The sequence below is a fragment of the Lissotriton vulgaris genome, chromosome 3_1 (genome assembly GCF_964263255.1).
Source record: "Lissotriton vulgaris chromosome 3_1, aLisVul1.2, whole genome shotgun sequence".
Lineage (NCBI taxonomy): Eukaryota > Metazoa > Chordata > Amphibia > Caudata > Salamandridae > Lissotriton > Lissotriton vulgaris.
The window spans coordinates 73,646,649-73,668,154 of NC_141689.1; the positions used below are offsets into that span (position 1 = coordinate 73,646,649).

Here is a 21,506-nt window from a genome sequence, read left to right on the forward strand (position 1 = left end):
ACCTTTCGAAGGAAGGCAAGCAGACGTTATCTAAGTGTGTTTTGTTCACTTTTTCTCATTCAGTTGAGTTCCAATATTTAATTTCCGAGTTGGAGTCAATGTAATATTGCTGCTCCAATGTTTCTATCACATTTAGACTGTAAATTGTAGTTTTGAGTTTTGCCTCCGAAATGAAGCACCTTTTTAACTTTGCCTTGAAACATTAATTTGAAGCTTGCCTGAATGCAAGAGGGTCACCTTTCCTGGAAGCTTTCACAAATTACTCTATTCCTCGGACTGCCACACGGATCAATGGACTTCTGGTACCAGTTATCCTTAATCGGTGGAGGTGGGACTAATGTGGCAAATACAGAGATGTTTTGGACCCACAGCACAAAGAATCAGGGATTCCTTTCTTCCCAGCATCACAATAGTGCGCTCTACATACAAGCAAACACCTGAGCAGTTGATGCCATCTCTGGCCCTCCCCAAAACTCTGCTTGAGTAGTGTATGTTGCATACTGAAGATGATTTAAATTATTAATTTGGAGAGTCTAGATTTTCAGTTCAATGATATTCAATTCTGTAAATTTATGGTGAGATGTTCACATGTCCTTACCGTATTATTTTGGCAGTTGTGAACTAGGTGAACTACCATTCCTAGAGTTGTTAGACGTTGCAGTATCTCTGACATCACAGGAATACGTGACTGTTAGTGAGCCAAGAATTCGTTTTTCCCCCCAGTCCATGCAGTAGTTTGGGAGGTCTCTGTATTTTGAGCTACATCGGTTAATAGGCATAATCACCTCAAGACTACTCCCATATTGCAGCACGTCCTTTAACTCTCCATGTGATTGTGTATTGCTTCAAGCTGTTCCTTTCTGTAAGAGAGCGGATTGTCTAAATACAGTCTCTGGTAGCTGCCTCAAAGTCTTTCAGATACTTAATGCCTTAGTGACTACTCCATAAGCAAAGTGACTTGTTGCACCACTAAATCATTGGCATACAAGCACCAGCTGCTCCATGCTGCCACACCACACGAAAGGAGTGTTCACAAGTTCCCGTGCACTCTCCCACACCCACCACTCCTTCTCTAACTGCATTCCACTTGCTCACACTCGCACAAAGCAGCTACCCACTCATGCTCACACAGACTAACCATCATCCATGCAACACATCACACTCTCATGCATGCTCTTCAACATACTTTTGTTCACCAAACATGTCAGAGAGATGTGGGACCTACTGTACAACCGTGCTCCGGACCTACTCTTCCTCACAGAAACATGTCTAAATCCATTCTCTGCACCGGACAATGCTACAGCCATTCCCAACTTGTACAAGATCATCAGGCAAGACCAGCAGCGCAAGCCCGGAGACAGTCACCATCAAATTCTAGGATACCATCAGCTGTACCACCTACACTGGTACCCCCACCAGCTACATGAACCTCATATTCAAAACCGCGCATTCCCCATCACGGCTAAAAAATTAACCCTGACCTTGTGTTCCCCCCAACATGGGGGTCTCATCTTACCCTTGTCTTCACCAGGCCTTCACCAAAAGATTCCTACCGAACAGTGAAACACTAATACCCATCTTAAACACATCCATCAACTCCGCCACATTCCCTGACACCTAAAAACGTAAAACAGTCATGCCCCTGTTAAAGAAACCATTGGTGGAACCAGCCACACTCTCCAACTGCAGACCCCTCTCCCTCTTACCATATCTGGCCAAGGTCTTAGAGAAACAATTTAAGCGACGCTTCACCAACCACCACAGCAATCTCCATCTACTTGACGCCTCTCAGTCCAGATTCAGACCCAGATAACCTAATGATCCATGATAGAGGAGGCATGGAACCGCTCATTCTCCTGGACCTCTCTGCAGCATTTGACACGGTCTCACACCTCATCCTTATCAGACGTGTGCACAAGATTGGCATCCAAGGGCCCGCTCTCCGCTGGACCTGTTCCTTCCTAATAAATGTAGGAAGGTGGATACCTGACTATGGTTACCCCAGATTTTTTGCCTAGTGTTTAGCTGGTTTTCGACTTAGTTGGCCTAGGATCCTGCTAATCAGGGCCCAGGCTATCTGCTCTCTCTTTAAAATGGACTCCATGTACCCTAGGTACATCTCCAATTGGATACTGGGTCACCTTATGAGCCCCTGTACAGTGTACTATCGGTACCCAGGGCATAGATGCATCCAAAGTCTACCAGGGGCTGCAGAGTGTATTATGCCACCACTGGCTGGCCATTCACATTGACACAACTGGCTGATCACTCAGCTGGGGCAAGGTCGTGTAATCACCCCTTGCTTAGATATAGAATACCTATATCTAACCCTATACCTAGACACATATACACCTATAAGTCACTCCTATGGCAGGCCTTAACAATCCTGGAGGCAGAGTGCTTGGTTTTATGTGCGATGGTGCTCTAGCATGAGCTCAGCCTGTCTGCAGCTTTTGGAACCATGTCCTTATAGCTGTTCTAGGATATTGCCATACCATATACTCTTAAGTGCATTATGAACCTCGCAGTTAAATGCGAAATATGGTTTGGCTTTATCAAAACATGTCGAGTAAGGTGTCATACGATTTGGAATACTACCCCCTCGCCAGTCCCTGCGACGGGGGTAGCATTCCACCCGTCTAGAGGGAAAAGACATGTTGTTCCTACTATTCCCGGTTAAAGTTAACCAGAGCCTCAGCATCACAAAATGGATGCTGCTGCCACAGACACAGTCTGACCTCCTGCTGCTGGGAGTCCTTCCAGCGAGGGAGGCTTGGACAATAGGTTTCCTGCCTCGGGAGATGCTAGCACCACCCCAGACCGGACTTTGTGTATTGGGACAGGGAGAGCTGAAAGGATTGCGACACTGCCTGGGGCACTCAAGGTGTCCCATGCTTAGCCCAGTTCAAACCGGTGCTGGGGCACTCCAGCCCCAGCTCTGGCACGAAACTGGACCAAGGGAAAGGGGTGTAACCACCCCCTTCCCTGGTCCCACCCATAGGAGGGACCTAGCAGTTAATCCAGCCCTTAAGATTTGTATATAGGTAGGAGCTGAGTCACAGGACTTTAGATTATCCTGACTGAAACTCAGGACCTTCATCACTCTACTTTGGAAGAAGACGACTGAAGAATCTCCCTTGTTGTCCAACCAACGCTTTTTAACATCTTCACAGCGGACCTGGACAAGAGCCTCGCGGAGATAGAAAGCGATCCACCAAAGCAAGCCCAGCACAAAATTAGGAGCATACAGTACGCAGATGACATCGTACTGTGTAGTCAGACCCCGATGGGCTTACAACGCTCCATCACGAAGCTCCACGATTACATCAGTGCACAGGGCTTGCAAATCAATTACAAAAAAATGAAGATCGTCTGTTTTGCCTCGCGGCCAGGGAAGAAATCCTTTAAATGGCACATTGCAGGCAAAACAATAGAGCAGACCGCCTCATACAAATATCTGGGCATAGTGGTTGATGCTAGGTGGACTCTGAAAGACCATCAATTGCACAGAAAGGCTCAGGCAAACAAATTACGTTTTGCCCTAAACTTATTAAAAACAAAATTGAATTGTCCATCTAACTCACACCTGCTGAAGGTAATAGCTGCCAAGTTTTTACCATCTCTCGCATATGGGTCGGAATTGTACAGGGGAAAGTATGCAAATTTCTTGAACACACGACAATCAGAGCTGTTCAAATATATCTTTCAGATCCCGAGGTTCGTACCCCAATCGCAGCTTCGCCTGGAATTGGTCTATCAAATCACTACCAAGTCAGACAAGCGGCCATTGTAAAAACATCCTGGAAATTAAGAGCAGCTCAAGAGGACATGCTCATGGGCCTCTGTTGGATGGAGATAAATAACCAGACAAAGTGGAAAAACGCCTGGAAAACAGTATGTGAGAACGCCCTGTCAGATCTCAAGCTGTAAAAGGCATGGAATACAAACAAAACCTTTGCGGCTTTCAAAAAAGTGACCAACGGGGCTGCGAAGCGAAGATCATGGTTATTAGATAAAGCTGCAACAGCAAAGAAGAAACACGGTTGGACGGTGTTGGCCTCGTATAGGAAAATGGAGCCGCAACCATATTTAGTCAACCACATATCCACGGCCACCCAAAAAATTCTTCTAAATCTACGGCTGGGATCTTCCATCTTAAAAGACCACACACCAGCATGGAAGCAAACAAGGTCGACCCCTGACTGCAGACTATGTGGTCAAAAGGAAGAATCAACGATGTACATATTGTGCATTTGTCCCTCGTTGAAAAACTTGAGACGTTAATACCTCCTTCACGTATTCCATTTTTTTCAAATTAGATCATGCCGCCCGGCAGTCATCCTAGCACTGAACAGTCATCAATTGCAGACAGCTTGTAGGGCCGCTAGATTTTGTCAAAAGGCACTGCACCTAATACAAAACACAGAGAAAAAGGAAACCAATGGCCCGAATCCGGATGCGTGAAGTGTAACGAACAGACTCATTGAAATACCTTCCACAATTATATCAAACACACGGACTTCCAGAAAGCTTTCTTTTTAATCACTCGAGAATTTGTACTTTTTGTTTTAAAAACAAGTGTTTTTATGCAACAATATTGTAAAGGTTTTAATTAACTACACAATAAAAATTCTTATTCTTATTCTCCCTTGTGGTCAAGGAGTGACCACCCTGCACAAGCAGGCACCATCCAGCGATCGACGACTTGCTTTGCCACCGCCTCCCGCCGGAGCCCGAGCCCAGAGCCTGACAAGAACAGGATTCCCAGACATCCAACAGCCCGATCCACAGTCCCTGTAAAGCTGAGACCCGTGGAGGCGACGAAAGACGTGGGACCGGCCATCTTGAAAAGTCTACGACCTGCTAACTGTGCAGCTCCCGAGGCCTCCTCGAAGCTGTGCATTGGGGATTGAGAAACCCCAGCCCTGAGCAGCATCTGCACCAAAGATCAGCCCTGCACACTCCACAATTTCTGCGTGGGGCCCTTTTGCCTTTTCCTGCTCGACTCGTCTGCCTGGTCACTTGCCCGTTGGCTAGTGGCCATCTTGGCGACGAACTTTCGAAACTACACCGCTGGTCTGGTTGCTCCAGACTGGCCCTTGCTTCCCTCAAACGAAGCAGCCCCTCAGACCTTGCTGGTCTGAGTAAGAAGCCTACATCGTATCCTGCGTAGGTTGCCTTTGCCAAGGCTTGTTGACTCCAATCCTGAAGCCGACACCGCTGACAGTGAGAGCCTTTGTGGGACAGTCCGTGCCTGCCTCCTGGTCGTCGTCGACGCCTCCTGGTCCACGTGGCTGCAGAGACCAGCTTCCCATCAGCACCTGATTGCTTCGCGACATCGCCTGATTCCATCCTGGTCACTGGCTAGTGACCCAGACTCTGTCCCCTCTGCTTTCAGGTCCTCTACATCTTCGATCCACCCTTGGATCCACCCGGACTCTTCTCTTCTGGCCGCCTGCAGCATCTTTTCTCCAAGGCTCCATAGAACTCCACGAAGAAACCCGACACACTTTGGGACCTATGCACCCGCTTCCTATGGGTTAGGTAACGCGAGTACTGCGGTGCTCCTGTAAAGAGTAACTCTCCTAGTGTCCTAGTTTCAAGTGGTTAGCTTCTAGTCCAGTCGGAAGACTCCCAAACCTTTAACTTTCTATTTGTACGCACCTATTGACTTCTATGTGTGCACACGTGTGCCTTGAAACACTGCACACGCATCCCGTGGACCTCCTGCTCCCTAACCATTGTTAGTCCAGTGTAGCCCCAGCGATTCCCAAGGTCCTAGGCCTTACCATTGTTCGTGACGTGGTACTTATACCACTTTTTTAGTATATGGTTTAGCGGGCCACCCGGCCCTATCCATAATTGTGCAACTTTTGTATGTTATATTAAGTTACTTGTTATGTGTATGTTTCTGTGCTCATAAAGAGTTCAGGGGATTTCTTTAGAAATAAATACATATATATTTTGAATATATATCCTGTGTGGTGTCCTTTCATTTGGTATTAAAGGGATTGAATATGGTAAAACAGCTGGCTTCACATGCCCTCTTGAGTTTAGCCTAAGACTGCTTTGTCCATGCTACCTCTAGGATAGCTGGTCTATAAGGTTGACTTTACAACCATCACCATAAGGGTTGTTTGGACTGGTGCAAGGTGCTCATTAGAAAAGTGAACATCATATACCAGGCCAACTTCTCACAGTAGATAGCGTACAATCTGTCAGCCTGGCACCTTACTCCTCTGATCCCACAAACTCAACTGTGGAGTGCCTCAAGGTTCATCTCTCAGCCCCACCCTCTTTGACACACATATGATCCCTCTGGCCAATGCCATATACGCACACAAGATCAACATCCTCTCCTTCACCGACAACACACAACTTGTACTCTCCTTCTCAGAAAAGACCCCCAACACAAGAAACACGCTCTTTGCCTGCTAAATGAAGTTGCAAACTGGATGAAAGCCAACTGTCTCAAGCTTAACACTAAGAAAACTAGTGTTTTCAGCAAGAGCAACTCTCCATGGGACTCCAACTGGTGGCCGGCTGAACTCAGCACCACACCCAGCACTCACACCAGGATCCTATAAGACATCATCAACAGCAAACTAGAAATGACCACACAAGTCAACGCTGTCACTGATACACTCTGAAGATGCTGAGGAAGATCTTCCTATAGCTCCAGAGCAACACCACAAAAAACATCACTCACGCAGTAGTCACCTAAAACTTGGACTACAAGCACATCTTCTATGCCAGGATCACCAAGAAGCAACTCATTAGAAGACCGCAAATCATCCATAACTCAGCCGTCAGACTCATCCTCAATCTCACCTAAGTGAGTTCCACTGGCTCCTGATTCACAAATATACTAATTTCACACTCCTCACCTCACACACAAATTCTGGTCATTAAACCACGTAGTCCCCACCTGCCTGAACAGTTGCATCGCCTTCCACCAATCAGCCAGACATCTCCGCTTCACAGGATTCCTACTTGTACACATCCTCTGCATACATAGAACCAGAACAGGTGGACATGCGTTCTTGCATCCATCCCAAAGCATGGAACCACTGCCCAGTCCACATCAAAGCCTTCTCTCTTCTTGAATTCCACAAGAAGCTGAACGCCGAACCTTTCAATTAACCAAATCTATCCTCATCAGGGCTAGGCACGCACACACCTGTTCAGAGTCTGGATTCCCACACTGGTGATAGTGAGCTTTACAAATACACATACCATAACAGGAATGTTCTCTTTAAATATTCTCTGTGGATGTCAAACTTTTAGGATTATTTGTTATTCGAAGTCTCCATTTCAGGCCTTTTCTGTCCCTTTAGCAGTGCATGATGGGTTGGGCAAGGTAAATATATGTAAGTGGTTTTTTATTGTTCTAAACAGGGATGCATATTTATTTCACTTAAACATAAGTTCAGAGGATAGATTTTCTTTTCTTTCTGATCTGCATCCCAATTCTTAGGTTTAGAGATCCTTAACATTTCCTGCCACCTCACAGCCCTGAGAAGTTGCAGTTACTGATGATTAATACATGAGGAATGGTCTTAAAGCATACCACTGCTTTCCCACTTGCCATCACCTCTTATCATTGTCACCATCACCTTACACTCAGTTGGAGGTTTACAACTCGTCTCTATTTCCCCAACTTCCAGTTTACATTTTTGTGCGGACCACTTAATGGTGTTCCTGGTGCTCATGTTACTAGTTTCTTGGTACTTCCACTAGTGACCGCCCTTTGGTGTATACCCAATTTAGTTTAAAACAGTATTTAGTCTTTTCCAAAGGCTATGGTCCCTCTGAGCAACCTTGGCAGAGGAAGACTTGGAACCCGGCTCCATGGAGTTGCTGGTTCTGAATGCTGTCAGTTTTGCATGGCAAACCCTCCTTTGCATCTTTACTTGTCCCTTGATGGTTTAATCTGTGTGGTGTGAAGTCTTCTGGGTTCTCTTCTGTCGCACGCTAGATCTCTTCTCCGCTTCTGCTCTACTACCTGTCTCCTCCACTCCTGCTCCACTACCTCTCTCCTCCACTCCTGCTCCTTGGTCTCTCCTGCCCACCTGCTCCTCTCCATCTCACCTCCGCTCCTCGCTGTCTGTCTTCCCGCTCAGCTCGGCTCCATTCCTTGTCCTGCCCAACTCGCTGCATACCATGACTGTGAAAGCACGCTGTAGTGGTGTATTCCTTTGTAATAGAATGTAGAACTTTCTATCTAGAGGATGAGAATGTTATGTTTTGAATGAAGAGGAGTTAGCTGTGAAGCTGAATTGCAAGCTGGAGGTGTTTCTCTTTTGAAATAAAGACTTCCATGAATAGAACTTTCTGGATTCATCTTTACACACGCCTTTTCTCTTTTTCATTCCTAGTCCTTCCCAGTCCGTTCTGGCTTCACTGACGAGTCAGTGTCTGTTACTACCATCTCTGCAAGTTGGAGTCCACAGTTGAAGCTTGCATCTTTTTTACCAAGGGGTTGTACATATGCTAACTCTATCTCTTGGATATGATAGACTCCTACGACAGTCACCAAACATGTCAAAGCCCTTTCTCAATCTGCTGTGCCAGGCGACTTACTTTTTCCACTTTGTACAAACACTTTAAATGGTAAACTGGTACTCGCTCTAGCTTGTGCTCTAGGCAATTGCTTAGACTTGTACTGACCTAGACATGAGCATCTTTGGGTAATGAGTCTCCTGATAATCTAGACAGACATGAGCGGTTGATTTGACAATTTGAGCTCACATGTGCTTTGCTTGTATGTTGTAAAAGCTCTCTGTAGGTTCAAATCTATAATGTTCCATGAAATGCAACGGCTTAGTCTAACGGTTTTCCCTATAAATTACTAGCATGAGGATCTTATTTTTAGAACACATAAAACATTTTTGAAGGAACTGATGAATGCATTGTGAATTATCTGATTTCATAGTGAATGGGTTTCATTGCTCCCTGCCAGTTAAGCAGTGCCAGTTAAGTGTGGTCCCTTACTGTAAGAAATGATGATCAAGTTAGAGCACACTGGCTGAGACCACTCAGTTGATCAACAAAAAGAAAAGTAGAACTTTTCTAAAATTAAGTATTTACGGTCAGTGAGCTCCATCTACAATTTAGAGACATGTAGAACAGTAATGAAAATCTGAGCGGTTTCCAATCTTCTCAGGTAAATGGACCAGCGACTCTTGCTAACCATAAACACATTTAGTAAAACATTTCATGCCTCTCATAAAGATATCACATCAACAGTCACTGTATAATAATTATAAACAGTTAAAGACTGTAAGGGTAGCAGGGTGCAGTAGAAACTTTCTCCTCTACATCACAAGGGCATATATGTTACAAGACTCACAATTTAGGGAGTGCTCTTTATTGAACCCTTTGATCCTAACCCTGAAACTTCCCTGACGTTCCTGCCAGAACTCTACCACGTCACCTTGTTTTCACAACCATGAGTATGTATGCTTTTTATGTCCTGCTTGTTGATATTTATCCTGAAGAAATAGCGACTTACTATGCACCAATATCTCATCAAGCAGTTTTGTGATCTCTAAATTCATGGAAGGGTTTCTATTGTTAAGCACACGTCTTCATTCATCATGACTGTGTACCCTTTCATTATGAAGTAACAAAATGTGTGCATTCATGTTGGGCTATTGTCAGTTGCAAACGAATTTGTGCATGCACCTAGGACAATCGTAGAAACGTGTACATGCCTGTAGGGATTGTGAAACAAAAAGAGAGGTACACACGCACGTGGGACAATGTGTGCATACACGTAGAGTAATCATAAAGTGCAAATCTCCCTACAAACAAACGGAGCACTGTACTCAGTAGGAGGAAGTACAGCTCATCATTGGAATACTTATGGAAAAGTTTCTCTTCAGATTGCAGTCTGGTAATGTGAATGTGGGCTGTATTACAACACAGAAAGAGGCTGCGTTCCATGAAGAGGATGCTCTTTAGTTCCTTCCTAAATTAGGACAGTGTTATTGCTAGTCTCCTCTTTTGTTGACATTCTGTGCCAGATCCCTAGTGCGTAGCAGAATCATTGTCTTCTATCCTCTCTCACAGGTCTTGGTCTGTATCCTTGCAGTACAATGGCTATGGTAGGTGGCCTGTGTTACATGTAACAGTGTACCTAGGAAGTGTGTGTGTAATGGTTTCCAGTGATAAAGGTGAATAATGACTATAACCTAACTTGGAGTTGTTGAGGTAACAACGATTAGACAAATATATTGCTAGAATCAATATATGGGTCTTGAAGGTTAAGTTCTCGTCAATGTAGAAGCAGTGGGATTTGGTACCGTCCGTTAATGGGGTCATAAATCCTTCATGGCTCATAGTCGGGAGCCATACTTGCATGTTGTTGCCGATGAGGGAGAATTGTTTTTTTAAGGGATTGAACTTCAAATAGGGCTATTGCAGTCAAGCAAGCTGGTGGTCAGTATTGGTCTGTTAATACCTTGTAGTAAAAATGTATGACATTCGCCTAATGATGGATTTTGACACTCTCAATGTTTAAAGATGACCAGTGGTAGAACCCGACCTCTAGATAAGCTGTTAACCACTGGGATATGCTTTGTGCATTTTTCTGGATAGGCTTGTGTTGCTCAGATAGGAAACAAACCATGACAGGATGGTGTCATGCAAGCTTATTTATGTACAGTTTTGTTCAGTAGGCTTGCTGGTTCAATGTAATGAAGGTTCCCGAGTTTAGGAGGATGAGAAGTAGGTTGTCACTGCTGTTGATATTGTGGCTTGCCATTATTCACTTGATTGCTTTCTCTCTCTTACACTGTTGCCTTAGCCACGACTAACAGTGCTGAATTCTTGTTCATCTGAATAGTGATTTATTTCTTAAAAATCTTGGCAGGCAGTGGTTGGTAAGGTTATCTGCATGAAGGTTAGATTATTGAGAACCACTAAGTTCCTTTGAGTGAGGGAGGTACTGACTATGTTCAACCATGATCAAACTGAGACAAAATAGGCCCTGCCACCAAAATAAAGTTGGCCTTCATTAGTGAAACAGGTAGCTCAAAACATTGCCCGAATTTGCAAATCAAGACAATTTTGCACTTGTCAACGCTGTATAGATGTTTTTTGCAAGGTAGGCAAGACTGCATGCATTTGTTGGTGCTGTAGGCAATCCTTGCGGTAATATCAGGGAACTCTTCTGTAAAAACCAGCCCGCCTGGCATTAAAACAGGCCATATTGCCCAATAGGCCAATCCAAACTTGTATTCAACTGAGGCTTGAGTGATTCACTGGAGATAGATTATGGTGAATCCATTGCTGTTGGCGGTAGATTGTTATACTTTTGCTGCAGTAGAGAGTTGTCTGTCTGTGAAGTTGAATGTATCCGATTGTTAAGGACTCTATGTTTTACACCAATTATTCTTCTCTGAGCTCCTGGATGAGAGCTGAGTCCTTGGCCTCTGAGGAGGGATTATTCATGTTACATTGAGCATGTGTTTGTGGCATCAAGTTGGAAATTAACATTTGTGAGATGATCCGTTGTGAGGGCTCGTAAGGTCATGTCTTGTTGGGTCCATTAAAGATATATTCTTTAAAGAAGTAGCATATGTCCTTGAATATCCCCTTGCCTGGCGGTGATGGGATGTTCTAGTGTAAAAGATGTCATAGGGGATGGTAGTGTGATCAAGTCTAGAGGCAATTGTGATTGTTAGGCTAGGGTTGCCACGAAATAGCAGGCCTAGTCATGTTGTTTGCGTTGGGTTAAAAGTGAAGTGTATATCAGCAGTGTTCAGAAGGATACGAAGTCCATTCACTTGGACATGGTGAGAGATGATGCTTAGAAAGTAAATGGAAGGGGTGATGGTGAGGTCAAAGACCCTGGGGGAGAAGGTCAAACGGGCTCTCCGGGGCCTGTAATGGAGGTGAATATGTACATTTATGCAGACCCAGGGAAATGAAAGGTGTGGAGTTCCAGTAACTGATGAGTGGACTGCTCCTCAATGGCACACCGCCAGATTTATTTGTGGGTGGCTGCAAAGCCAGCACCTGTTTTTTTTAACAAACTTTTTTATTAAAGTTTTCAGCATTATAATTAACAGTGCTGGGCTCAATATCAGAAAAATATGCACTTTGATATGTGTTGTGCATCAATCATGGTACAACGGCAATTGGCATATTTAAGGATATCAAGATAATGTACATGATGCAAAAGCGAGATCGGCCCTTCCTATTAGCCAGCACCTGTTTTGTGTGGACAATCAATAATAATTTATTCTGATGAAATGAGAATGTCAAAGATGCGTACGAGGTTGCAGACTGCCCACTTTATTTGATGAAGAGGGCATCCAATATTTTGTGGGTTATGGTTTGTGTTGTCAGCTTTATGTATTACTGTGGACGGAGTGTTGATGGGCGTGAGGTATAGTTCATGTGTATACTTTCCATTTGATGTGGGTGGTGTTGAGAATATGATTGAGGTTGTGGATGGCAATATTGTATGTGCGTGGCATGTTTGGTATAGAGATTGCTGTGTGAGGCTTGCTTGAAACATTCGGTGGGTGCTGGCCTGGAAATCGAGAAATCAGAGCAGTTTTCTGATCCCTCCCGGCCCTAATTATACCAATTTGGAAAGGCCTTTGGCTACTTGTAGTTGAGGCTGCTGAAGCGAGCACACCTGGGTCGGATTAGAAGCGGCAGTTCACATGTCCGGAAAATCAGGGCCCTTGGGATTGGCTTTTGATTGGTTACAGAAGCGGCACATTACCTCACTCCGTTGTAGGTGACTTCTCACTTCTTTGGGGACTTCACTGAGCCGTATTAGATTACCTAGTGGTTAGTGACATGTTGGGGCACATCAAGAAACGCTCTCTGCTCCGAGTGCTGGCAAGTAATGGGGATTTGCATAAAGTATTACATTTTCTGAGGTTGGTGTTGTACATCCACCTATCCAGATATATCTTTCGGTGTGCTTTAATGTCGCCCTTTGATCTTCTAACTGTATCTAATGAACAGAGTTCACCCAACATTACAGAAGAGAAGGATCAAGAAAGGGTGAATGCATTAAGATCTCTCGCTAATACTGATTTGGCGCCCAGAGCGTGCTCTTAGCAATTGATTATGTTTTAATGTGAGGCATTAAACGGCGATCACATAATGGATGGGCTCTTACCACCGTCATTCCAGGTAAATGAATCCCAGGTAAAGTGGGCATGGCGCCTTGGATAGGGAAGCTGAGATGGAAAGGCCTTCAGTCCGTGAGAGGGCAGACTGCTATGAGATGCAGAAGAAACAGACTGCAGAATCAGCTGCGGGAAGTTTGGGGAACATGCTGCAACGACCAGGGACCCCAGTCTCCACCCCCCCCCCCCACTCTGCCTTACATTTAACCTCCGTTAACTCCCACTTGAAATCCTTGTGCAAATGTGTTTTACAATTTTTTTAAATATGTTTTCTGCAGCATTGCCCTCCCGACAACCTTCAGGGCAGAGGTGAGGCTTTACAAACTCTGAAGCTAAATAAGTACACGTAGAGTAATTAAAGTATAGTTTCCATGAAAAATGGCAATTTTCTTCTAACAATATTTGTGATAGATCTGTTTTGATACCTCACAAATCCGTTTTTCCTTTCCTTTCACTCTGTGTGACTTTCAAACATATGTCATCTTGAACCCGCTCACCAAGTTCTGTTATTCTGGTGACCCGCTCAGCTTCTTCTCAGGTGTCCTTCTATACCTGCAAAGTAGTCTAGTATGTAATCTCAATATGTATTATGGATGTAAACAACATGGCATCAGTTTCCACCCTGTGCATGAGTATTAAACGTTATTCATGAATTCGCCACATTACCGGTAAAGCGTGTGGTGATTTTGGTCCTCAACATAGGAAAAAGGAGATTTCTGTCTTTATGTAATGCTATGTTCCAGCTGAAATTTGGGTAATCGCTTTGAACTTTGGTAGACTTGTGCCTTGATGCCCTCTCTCTGTTTTTCCAGGGAAAAGTGGCCCAGACGGCGTGCATGTCAGCCTGCAAACACTTATCCACGTCACTGCTGCAGTTACTGCTGGAAACCGAAGTCAGGCAGATTACTCTGGGGGCCTTGCAGCAGTTCAACTTGGACGTCAGGGAGTGTGAACGTAAGACCCACATCCATTCGCCTCTCCCCTTCTATCCTTTTACTCTTGACATGGCCAACTCGGAAGACCCTTGGGAAGCACGCTGGTGGTTGGCTATTTGGTCCAAGAGTCTAACGAGGTAGCCAGACAAGGCAAGCTTTGTAAACTAAAGTTGGAAACATTACACGACCGTGTCAGAATATAGATGCTTGCTTTAGTATACATTTCAGTGGAGGCATTAGTGTGTTCAGGAAACATTCTTTAGGATAATTAAGCACACACCTCTGGGGGAAAAACAAATTCAATTTCTTCTCATCAAAATGATCTGATTTTATTGTTCACAAATGCACACTATTGACAGTTTTTAAAGTGTAAACGTAACCAGTAAAAAAGCTTAAACAGGGTAACAAGCCCAACTTGCAACAAAAATATGCAGTCACAGGAATTTTCAAAGATGAAACCAGCAAAGGGTATGATAACCAAAATATGTCTCAGGAATGGTAGTGGCTTGACGTAGTTAACTTTCACAAAACTGCTTCTTTCAAAAGTTATTACAGGTAGATCTACCAAGGTAGTACCTTGTGGCATTTGATTTAAATAAAATCTAAATATAGTATTGCAACGTCACTCTGATACAACTGCATTAATCTGATAAGAGATGTATTAACCTAGGCAGCAACCTGCTTATTATATAGCTATTGAGCAGCATGACATTTAAAAATCAAGTCGTTTACCTAAAAATCTCTCGCTCCTTTTTTGTTTTTTTTGTGTAACAAACTTTGATTGTCCAGTGTTATGAGGCAAAGTACATACAGTACAAATCTCAGCCTAACCCTCTCAACCTACCGCCATATAGCGAATTACGAGAGTGTCACGACATCATCCAATGAATGGAGGAGAGGGGCCCCAACAAAGCAGTGCAGTCGACCAGGTTTTTAATAGAGGCCTACAATTTTGAAAGAAGGGGACCCCTACCAAACCATTATGCTTGCTAAGCGCAGGGACACAAACTAGATAAGTAAAGAAACCAAAAGCAAGCTTCTCTATAATCACTTGAGAATATTCTATGTACAGATTAATGGTAACCACATTACATACCATACAAATGGATAGCCACACAATATTATCAAAATGTATTCATTTATTTATTGAGCTTTCTTTTTAGTTAGTTTGATTGATTTTGATTTCAAAGGGTGTATATTTACAAAATCAGATAACAACACTAGTGAATAAATAGGCAAACATAAAATAAGAAAAAATTATCAAATTAATACAGTCAATACTTATTTCCAATTACTTGAAACAGAATAAAGACAAGTAGTGTAAGAGAACTTAATTGAGGCATGCAGTCGATGAGAACTACGCCCGTTTCGGCATTGCTGCCTTCATCAGGGAACCGTCTATTGCAGAAAAACAGTATGAAACATAAATAACCTAGTGGTTACACATATATACTATATTTATAAATACCTAGAATATACATTGTTCATCAATAATTTTGACCTAATAATTTGAACAAATAATGAAAACACGGCAATTAAGTATTCAAAAAGCATTTCCTAAATTTAAGATAATGCACTTCATTTATCGATATTTTATATTTTTATACAATATTTATATTCAAACACCATATGGATAAACACTATTAAAGGAGAGAAAGAAATCATGTATATCAACAACATTTATGACATTGTTTTATTTACAAGATAGAAAAAGGTGGTAGAAGAATTAGAAGAAAAAGGTATGAAGATAAAAGAACAGAATAGGGGGCCCATATTGTTTAGTGTAAGCAAAAGAAGGCTTGTGTAGATGATGCCTTCTATACTTATAGTACGTAGTACTAGTTAACTTAGCAGGCCTATATCTTGGTGCAGAAATTATATGAGCGAGCACGGACCTATCAATGGAACAAAGGTGAAGTAAAGGTGACCATACTACAGATGTAACAAATCTAAAGGATGCCATTTTACTAGATATGAGAGATAATAAATAGAAGCTGTACAAAAAGGCTTGAAAACATACAGAAAAACAAAGGAGTGCCATTAAGTATCGAAGCTGATCGAAGCAAGGGCTGGGTACACTCAGCAGTAAAGATGTTATCATACTCACTCACTTAATAGTAAGTCAAAGTCTCGCTCTTGCTGACAGCTTTATATATTGGTCATAAACGATAAACACCACTCATAAAGAGTGTAGATCCGCTTGGTGTTATGGAGTTCTCTACAAACAGCGGAAGTGTTCCATAGTTGGGTATACATCTAAAAACGTTTCATCAGACCTTAAATCAATCTAAAGCCTCTAGTTCTAAAGATATGTACGACATTTGGTCTGTTTACTTCAAGATCTAGTACATAAGTCCAAAAATTATATATGATATTAAAAACGCTTACTTCAAGAAAAATTCCTCTATTCTGTAGATGGCTCTGTCTGTTCATGGTAAATTGTAAACAAGTGTATACTACTCGTGGTACGTCTTTGTACTTTCTCGGGCTGCATAAGAAACAAGAGGCATACTTATGGCCAAATCGAGAGTATATTGCCATAGGATAAGGCTTATATACCACAGCATCAATGATGAAAATATATATAATCCTTACTTAGAAAATGGGTTTAGGATTTAGCGCTCTCCTGCGAGGTATTCTATTTTTCAACCGTTGCCTTTAATATATATCCATGTTATGGACGGGCCGAATCCGTACTCTCTGGGGCTATAAATTAAATAAAATAAAGCCCATAAGAAACCGTAATTGCCTCACTGTTAATTTAAATGTGCGGAATAATACAATTTGAAAGGGCATTATTCTTCCCTTAGCTTGTAAGCGTACCTTCTTGTCTCCGTTTAGATGCAGTAAAAGCGCCTGGTATCGGCAGCTTGCTGTGCTTCGTATTGATGGTCTCATACAAGGGGCGGTTCAAGGTCTCTGTTCATGTCCTTAAGGATTAGCGCTTTTTTCTCAACTAATGAAACATAAGGATACTATGTATCAAATCCAATAAAAGGTTACTATTTAGCAACAACGGAATTCAGCGAGTTATTCTACAGAGTTTCACTGGCGCCATCTTTTAAAGGGCAACATGCATATCTCGACTCTTGAAATGATACTATGTAACAAAACCAAATATGGTTTTCATAGTAATATTCTTCAAAATCTAGAAGACGCCATATTATAGAAAGTGGTACAAAAGGGGGTGGTGATGGACGGAGCATCTGAATCAATCAAACACTCACACCCAGTCAAAAGATCTGGGTTTAATCCATCACCGTTCTTTAGCCCACTCTGCCACCCCAGTTCAGACATGGCTATATGCAAATCAATCTGACCCTGTGCCTCATGGGAACAGTCCAGCCCGAACTGCCAAGCCATGTCTTCCCTGGACCGGAAACAAGCTTCCGAGGACCAGTTTCTGGCATTCCAGCCGTCTTCAGCCCGGCTTGCTTGAATCCAGTGGCAAAGTGAGCAAGGGACTCACGTCTGAGCATACCCTGCCACACTTATGGTGGCCAAAAAAGGTACAAAATGGTTTTCAGAGTATTAATCTTAAAAATCTAGAAGACGCCATATTATAGAAAGTAACACGCCATATTTGTGTCATTGGCGAGTTATTCTATAAAGTTTCACGGGCGCTATCTTATAAGAGGCAACATGTTTTTCTCAACTCTTGAAGTGATATATAACTAAACCAAATGCGGTTTTCAGGGAGTTATTCTGCAAAATTTAGAAGACGCCATATTATAGAGAGTAACAAGCCATATTCGTATCATTTGACAGTATATGTTTATTTTTGCAGTCAACTTTATCGAAGCTCTTCTACATAGCTGATGCAGATCACTTAAAACGTTTGTTCTTGCGGCCAACTTTATTGAAACGCTTCTACATACCCCATGCAGACCAGCAGAACACTTAATCGTTCTATAAATAGTGGATAAAGATGTTACTAAATAGTAGACGCCTTCCAGGGATGCATCGTATCATGGGCACAGTCAGCAGATATCACGGGCACAGTCAGCAGATATCACGGTCTGGAGCGAGACAATCAACGTTAACCCAAGATGATAGCAAAGACCAAACCGCTGGTCACCTTATATGTGGAACATAGTGTAGCTAGAATACGTTCCAGGGAAAGATTATGATGAGTGCTATTGCACTGGGGAGGGGCGATGGCGGTGCTGAGGTGGGAGGGTCGGGAGAATGTGGTGGAAGCATATTGTCCTATAGAAGGAGGTGAGTAGGCTCAGTCGGTATCCTCTCCTAGGGGTCTGTATCCTGCAGGAGTTGTCTAAAGGAGGGCTGTCAGTCGATATGGTGTCCCATGCCAGTGCGCCGTCCAGGGATCGGAGACCCTGCCGTATCTCTCTTCTCAGGGCAGCACCCTTACATTCTGACCATTTGAGAAGTTCTGCTGGACTTTGCAGGAGATTTGGGCCTCATAGGGTCTTCCGGGACAGTGCAATCTGGTGGCGGGCCAGAACCAGGACTAAATCTATCGACCTAGACATGATCGCTTTCGAACGGGGCGTGGGATGAGTCCTAGAAGACAGAAAGCTGGTGCATTCAGGATTGTACACCCAATGGCCAGAATGGGACAGCTCCGCACCATGTGGTAGAAATCTACTCAGTGATATCTGCCTGATAGCACCCTCGCACCAAGGCCCTAACCGCTCCATACTGTAAAAAATGAAAGGGGGGATCAAACTGGTCCACCAGTTCTCAAAGAAGGCTCTCAGGGTTGTCAAACCCGCCTCCTCCCAGTCTTGAACAGCACCGCAATCCCGCTGTGGGTGATTGGGAGTCCTGGAGCATAGGGGACTGGCGCATGTGTGCGCTGCAGTGCCCTGTTCCAAGCATACACAAATTTGGTAAGTAAACTGTAACCTGCAGTGTTCTGCAGCCCCCGTAGGGGATAGAGGATCATGAGGGAGTCCCTGCTTCCAATGGCAAGGAGGCTCCTCTTCGCGCCATCTTTCATCGAGCAGCCCAGAGTATCTGCACAGCGAGATGATAGAGTTGGAAATCGGGGGCAGCCATCTCGTCCTCGGGGGTTCGAGTGTGGTGAGGGAAAGTCTGTGCCATTCTGATCCCCATATCAACACAATGATCAAGATATCAATCTCCAGGAGAATAACTTGAGAGATCCCTATTGGCAGGGTGGCAAAGAAATATACTTGGTGCAGTAATATGACCATTTTAACTAAGGTTATACGGCACATGGCGTATAGTGGCAAGGTTGTCCAGAAGGAGATAGATTGCTTAAGGGACTCAAGGGTTGCTTGTATGTTCCCCCCTCCGGCTAACTGGGATTCGGAACAATATAATTGTATTCCTAGAGTGAGGTTTCCAACGGATCTTATAACTCAGTTCTGGGGGCCGACGGAGTCTATCATCAATGGTTGAAGCATTCAGGGGAGTTCATTAGGCTTTCCCCAGTTAACCTGATGCCTAGATACCTAACCAAAGCGAGCCAACGCCATGCAGGCCCCTTCTATAACAGAGCATTCCCCAAGTAATAACAGTAACACATCATCTGCATATAGCGATATATAGAGAGAGGTCTCTTCAAAGTTTAGGCCCCAATAGCAGTCATCCTGCCTGGGGCTCCTCCACCAACGCAGGAAAAGCATCGGAGACAATGGGCATCCCTGACTGGTACCCCTGCTAATGGTACAGGGTATGGGAATAGTGCCACCTTTTCTGACTCTTGCAGATGGAGCAGAATAAAGTAAATCGGTCCATGACCGAAAGCTGTCCCTCATATCTATACTGGCCATTGTTGTATATGAGAAGCCACAGTGGAGGGAATCAGAGCCTTTCTCAATATCTATGCCAGAGCCGTAGCCTTAGGGTGTTCTCTGACTGAAGAATTGCGTAGCAGCTGTCTAACATTGGCACAGTACTGCACGTTCGTATAACCCCAGATTGATCTGTGTGTATCAGCTCTTGGATCTGCTGCATCAATTGGTCAGCCTGTATATTACTGAGAATCTTATAGTCTATGATCTGCTAGACTTCTTACTGCAGATTCCTTACCTTAGAGTTATCCCCAGGCATCAGGCTGGGTCCGGAATAAGTAGGTGGGAAAGATTGGCTCAGCACAGGGTCTACTCCAGATGTGACGTTCACGGTGCCCACATAGTGCTGACGTGCACCCCAATGTGCTGACGTCAGTTCTTTTCTTACCACGCCAGTCGGTGCTGATCCAGGGAGAACTTCCCCTTCGGTCAATTCTTAACTGAGCTTTTTTTGTCTTTTGTCCAAAGTTTTTTGAGAGTTTTCTCCTGGTGTGGCAAGTATGTCCTCTAGTAAGGCCGGCTTCAAGCCCCATGGTGCCTGTCAACTACCAATATCGGTGACAGACCCACATCTTGTTTGACATTGGTACCTAGAGTGCAACCACGATGTTAAGACCTGAATCGATGGCGCACCTTGACCTTGAAGGCTTTAAGCGGTCCCTCAAGCTCCTGGCGAATCTACTTGCAATACCAGAATGGTTTCGATCCCGGTCGAGAGGATGGTCTTGGATTGGTTGCGAAGCCCAGAATCCTAAGTTTGTCAGGTCACTGGGGTTAAACTCCACCACAAAAAGAAGAGCAAGCTGTCGAACAGGACTTTGACCTCTTCTGGCTGATGAAGCGAGGGACTGTCAGCATTCGAGACCTGGCTCTGCGATTGAGCCAGTGCCTGGGTCGGCTCTGAGTTTCTGGGACCCAGAGCAAGCACCGCTCAACTTAATGAGTTTTACGAGGCGATACACCTCATATTTTAGCAGCCTGCTTCCAAAACGTGCCTTCGGGCCCTGCAAGTTTGGAAGTGGTCTCTACTGGATGCACGCCGACAGCTCTGGTGCCAGTCCAGCCCTTTTTAAAGCAATTGTTATTTGTAATATCAATACAGCTAAGTCACGTAAATACAACACATATTGCATTACAAATGTTATAGGTGCCACATTTGCGAAAGTTAAAAGTATTGTAAATGACAAAGCTATTAATTTCGCTATTTTCAAAACCAACACATAAATAAAAAAATTGTCATTTACAATACCAATAGCTCAAACTTTCCTAATGCGAGACCTATTGCATTGCAAATGCTTGTTTAAATTGGGAAATTACTCATCGCTTCAAAGAGGACTTCAATGTACCATACTATACCTTGAGCTGAGTGTGCAGCTCAACAGCACATGCATCCTAATCCCACATCCGGTCCTCCCCTCTTATACAATTCATAGATTAATTGAATTTCTAGACTAAAGTACTCTTCAGAAGAACAATAACTGTAGTAGATTTTGTTTATTTTTTATGCAAAATTTTTGGGAGTAAATTGCCTCAAAGTTCCAAAAGTGCCTTCTGAAAATGCCCCAATCATAGCATATATGCTCTCATATTGATAATTAAATCCACACAGATTCTAGGTTAAATGTTGT

The 21,506-nt window shown here is 43.7% G+C and overlaps 1 protein-coding gene across 1 annotated transcript in view; it reads left to right on the forward strand.

The window, feature by feature from the left end:
- EXOC6B (exocyst complex component 6B) overlaps window positions 1–21,506 on the forward strand; it is a 1,740,488-nt gene that overhangs the window by 978,655 nt on the left and 740,327 nt on the right. Inside the window, exon 19 of the mRNA XM_086960104.1 lies at window positions 13,970–14,111. Within this exon, the coding sequence (XP_086816230.1) occupies window positions 13,970–14,111 (142 nt within the window). The remainder of the gene's footprint in view (window positions 1–13,969; window positions 14,112–21,506) is intronic.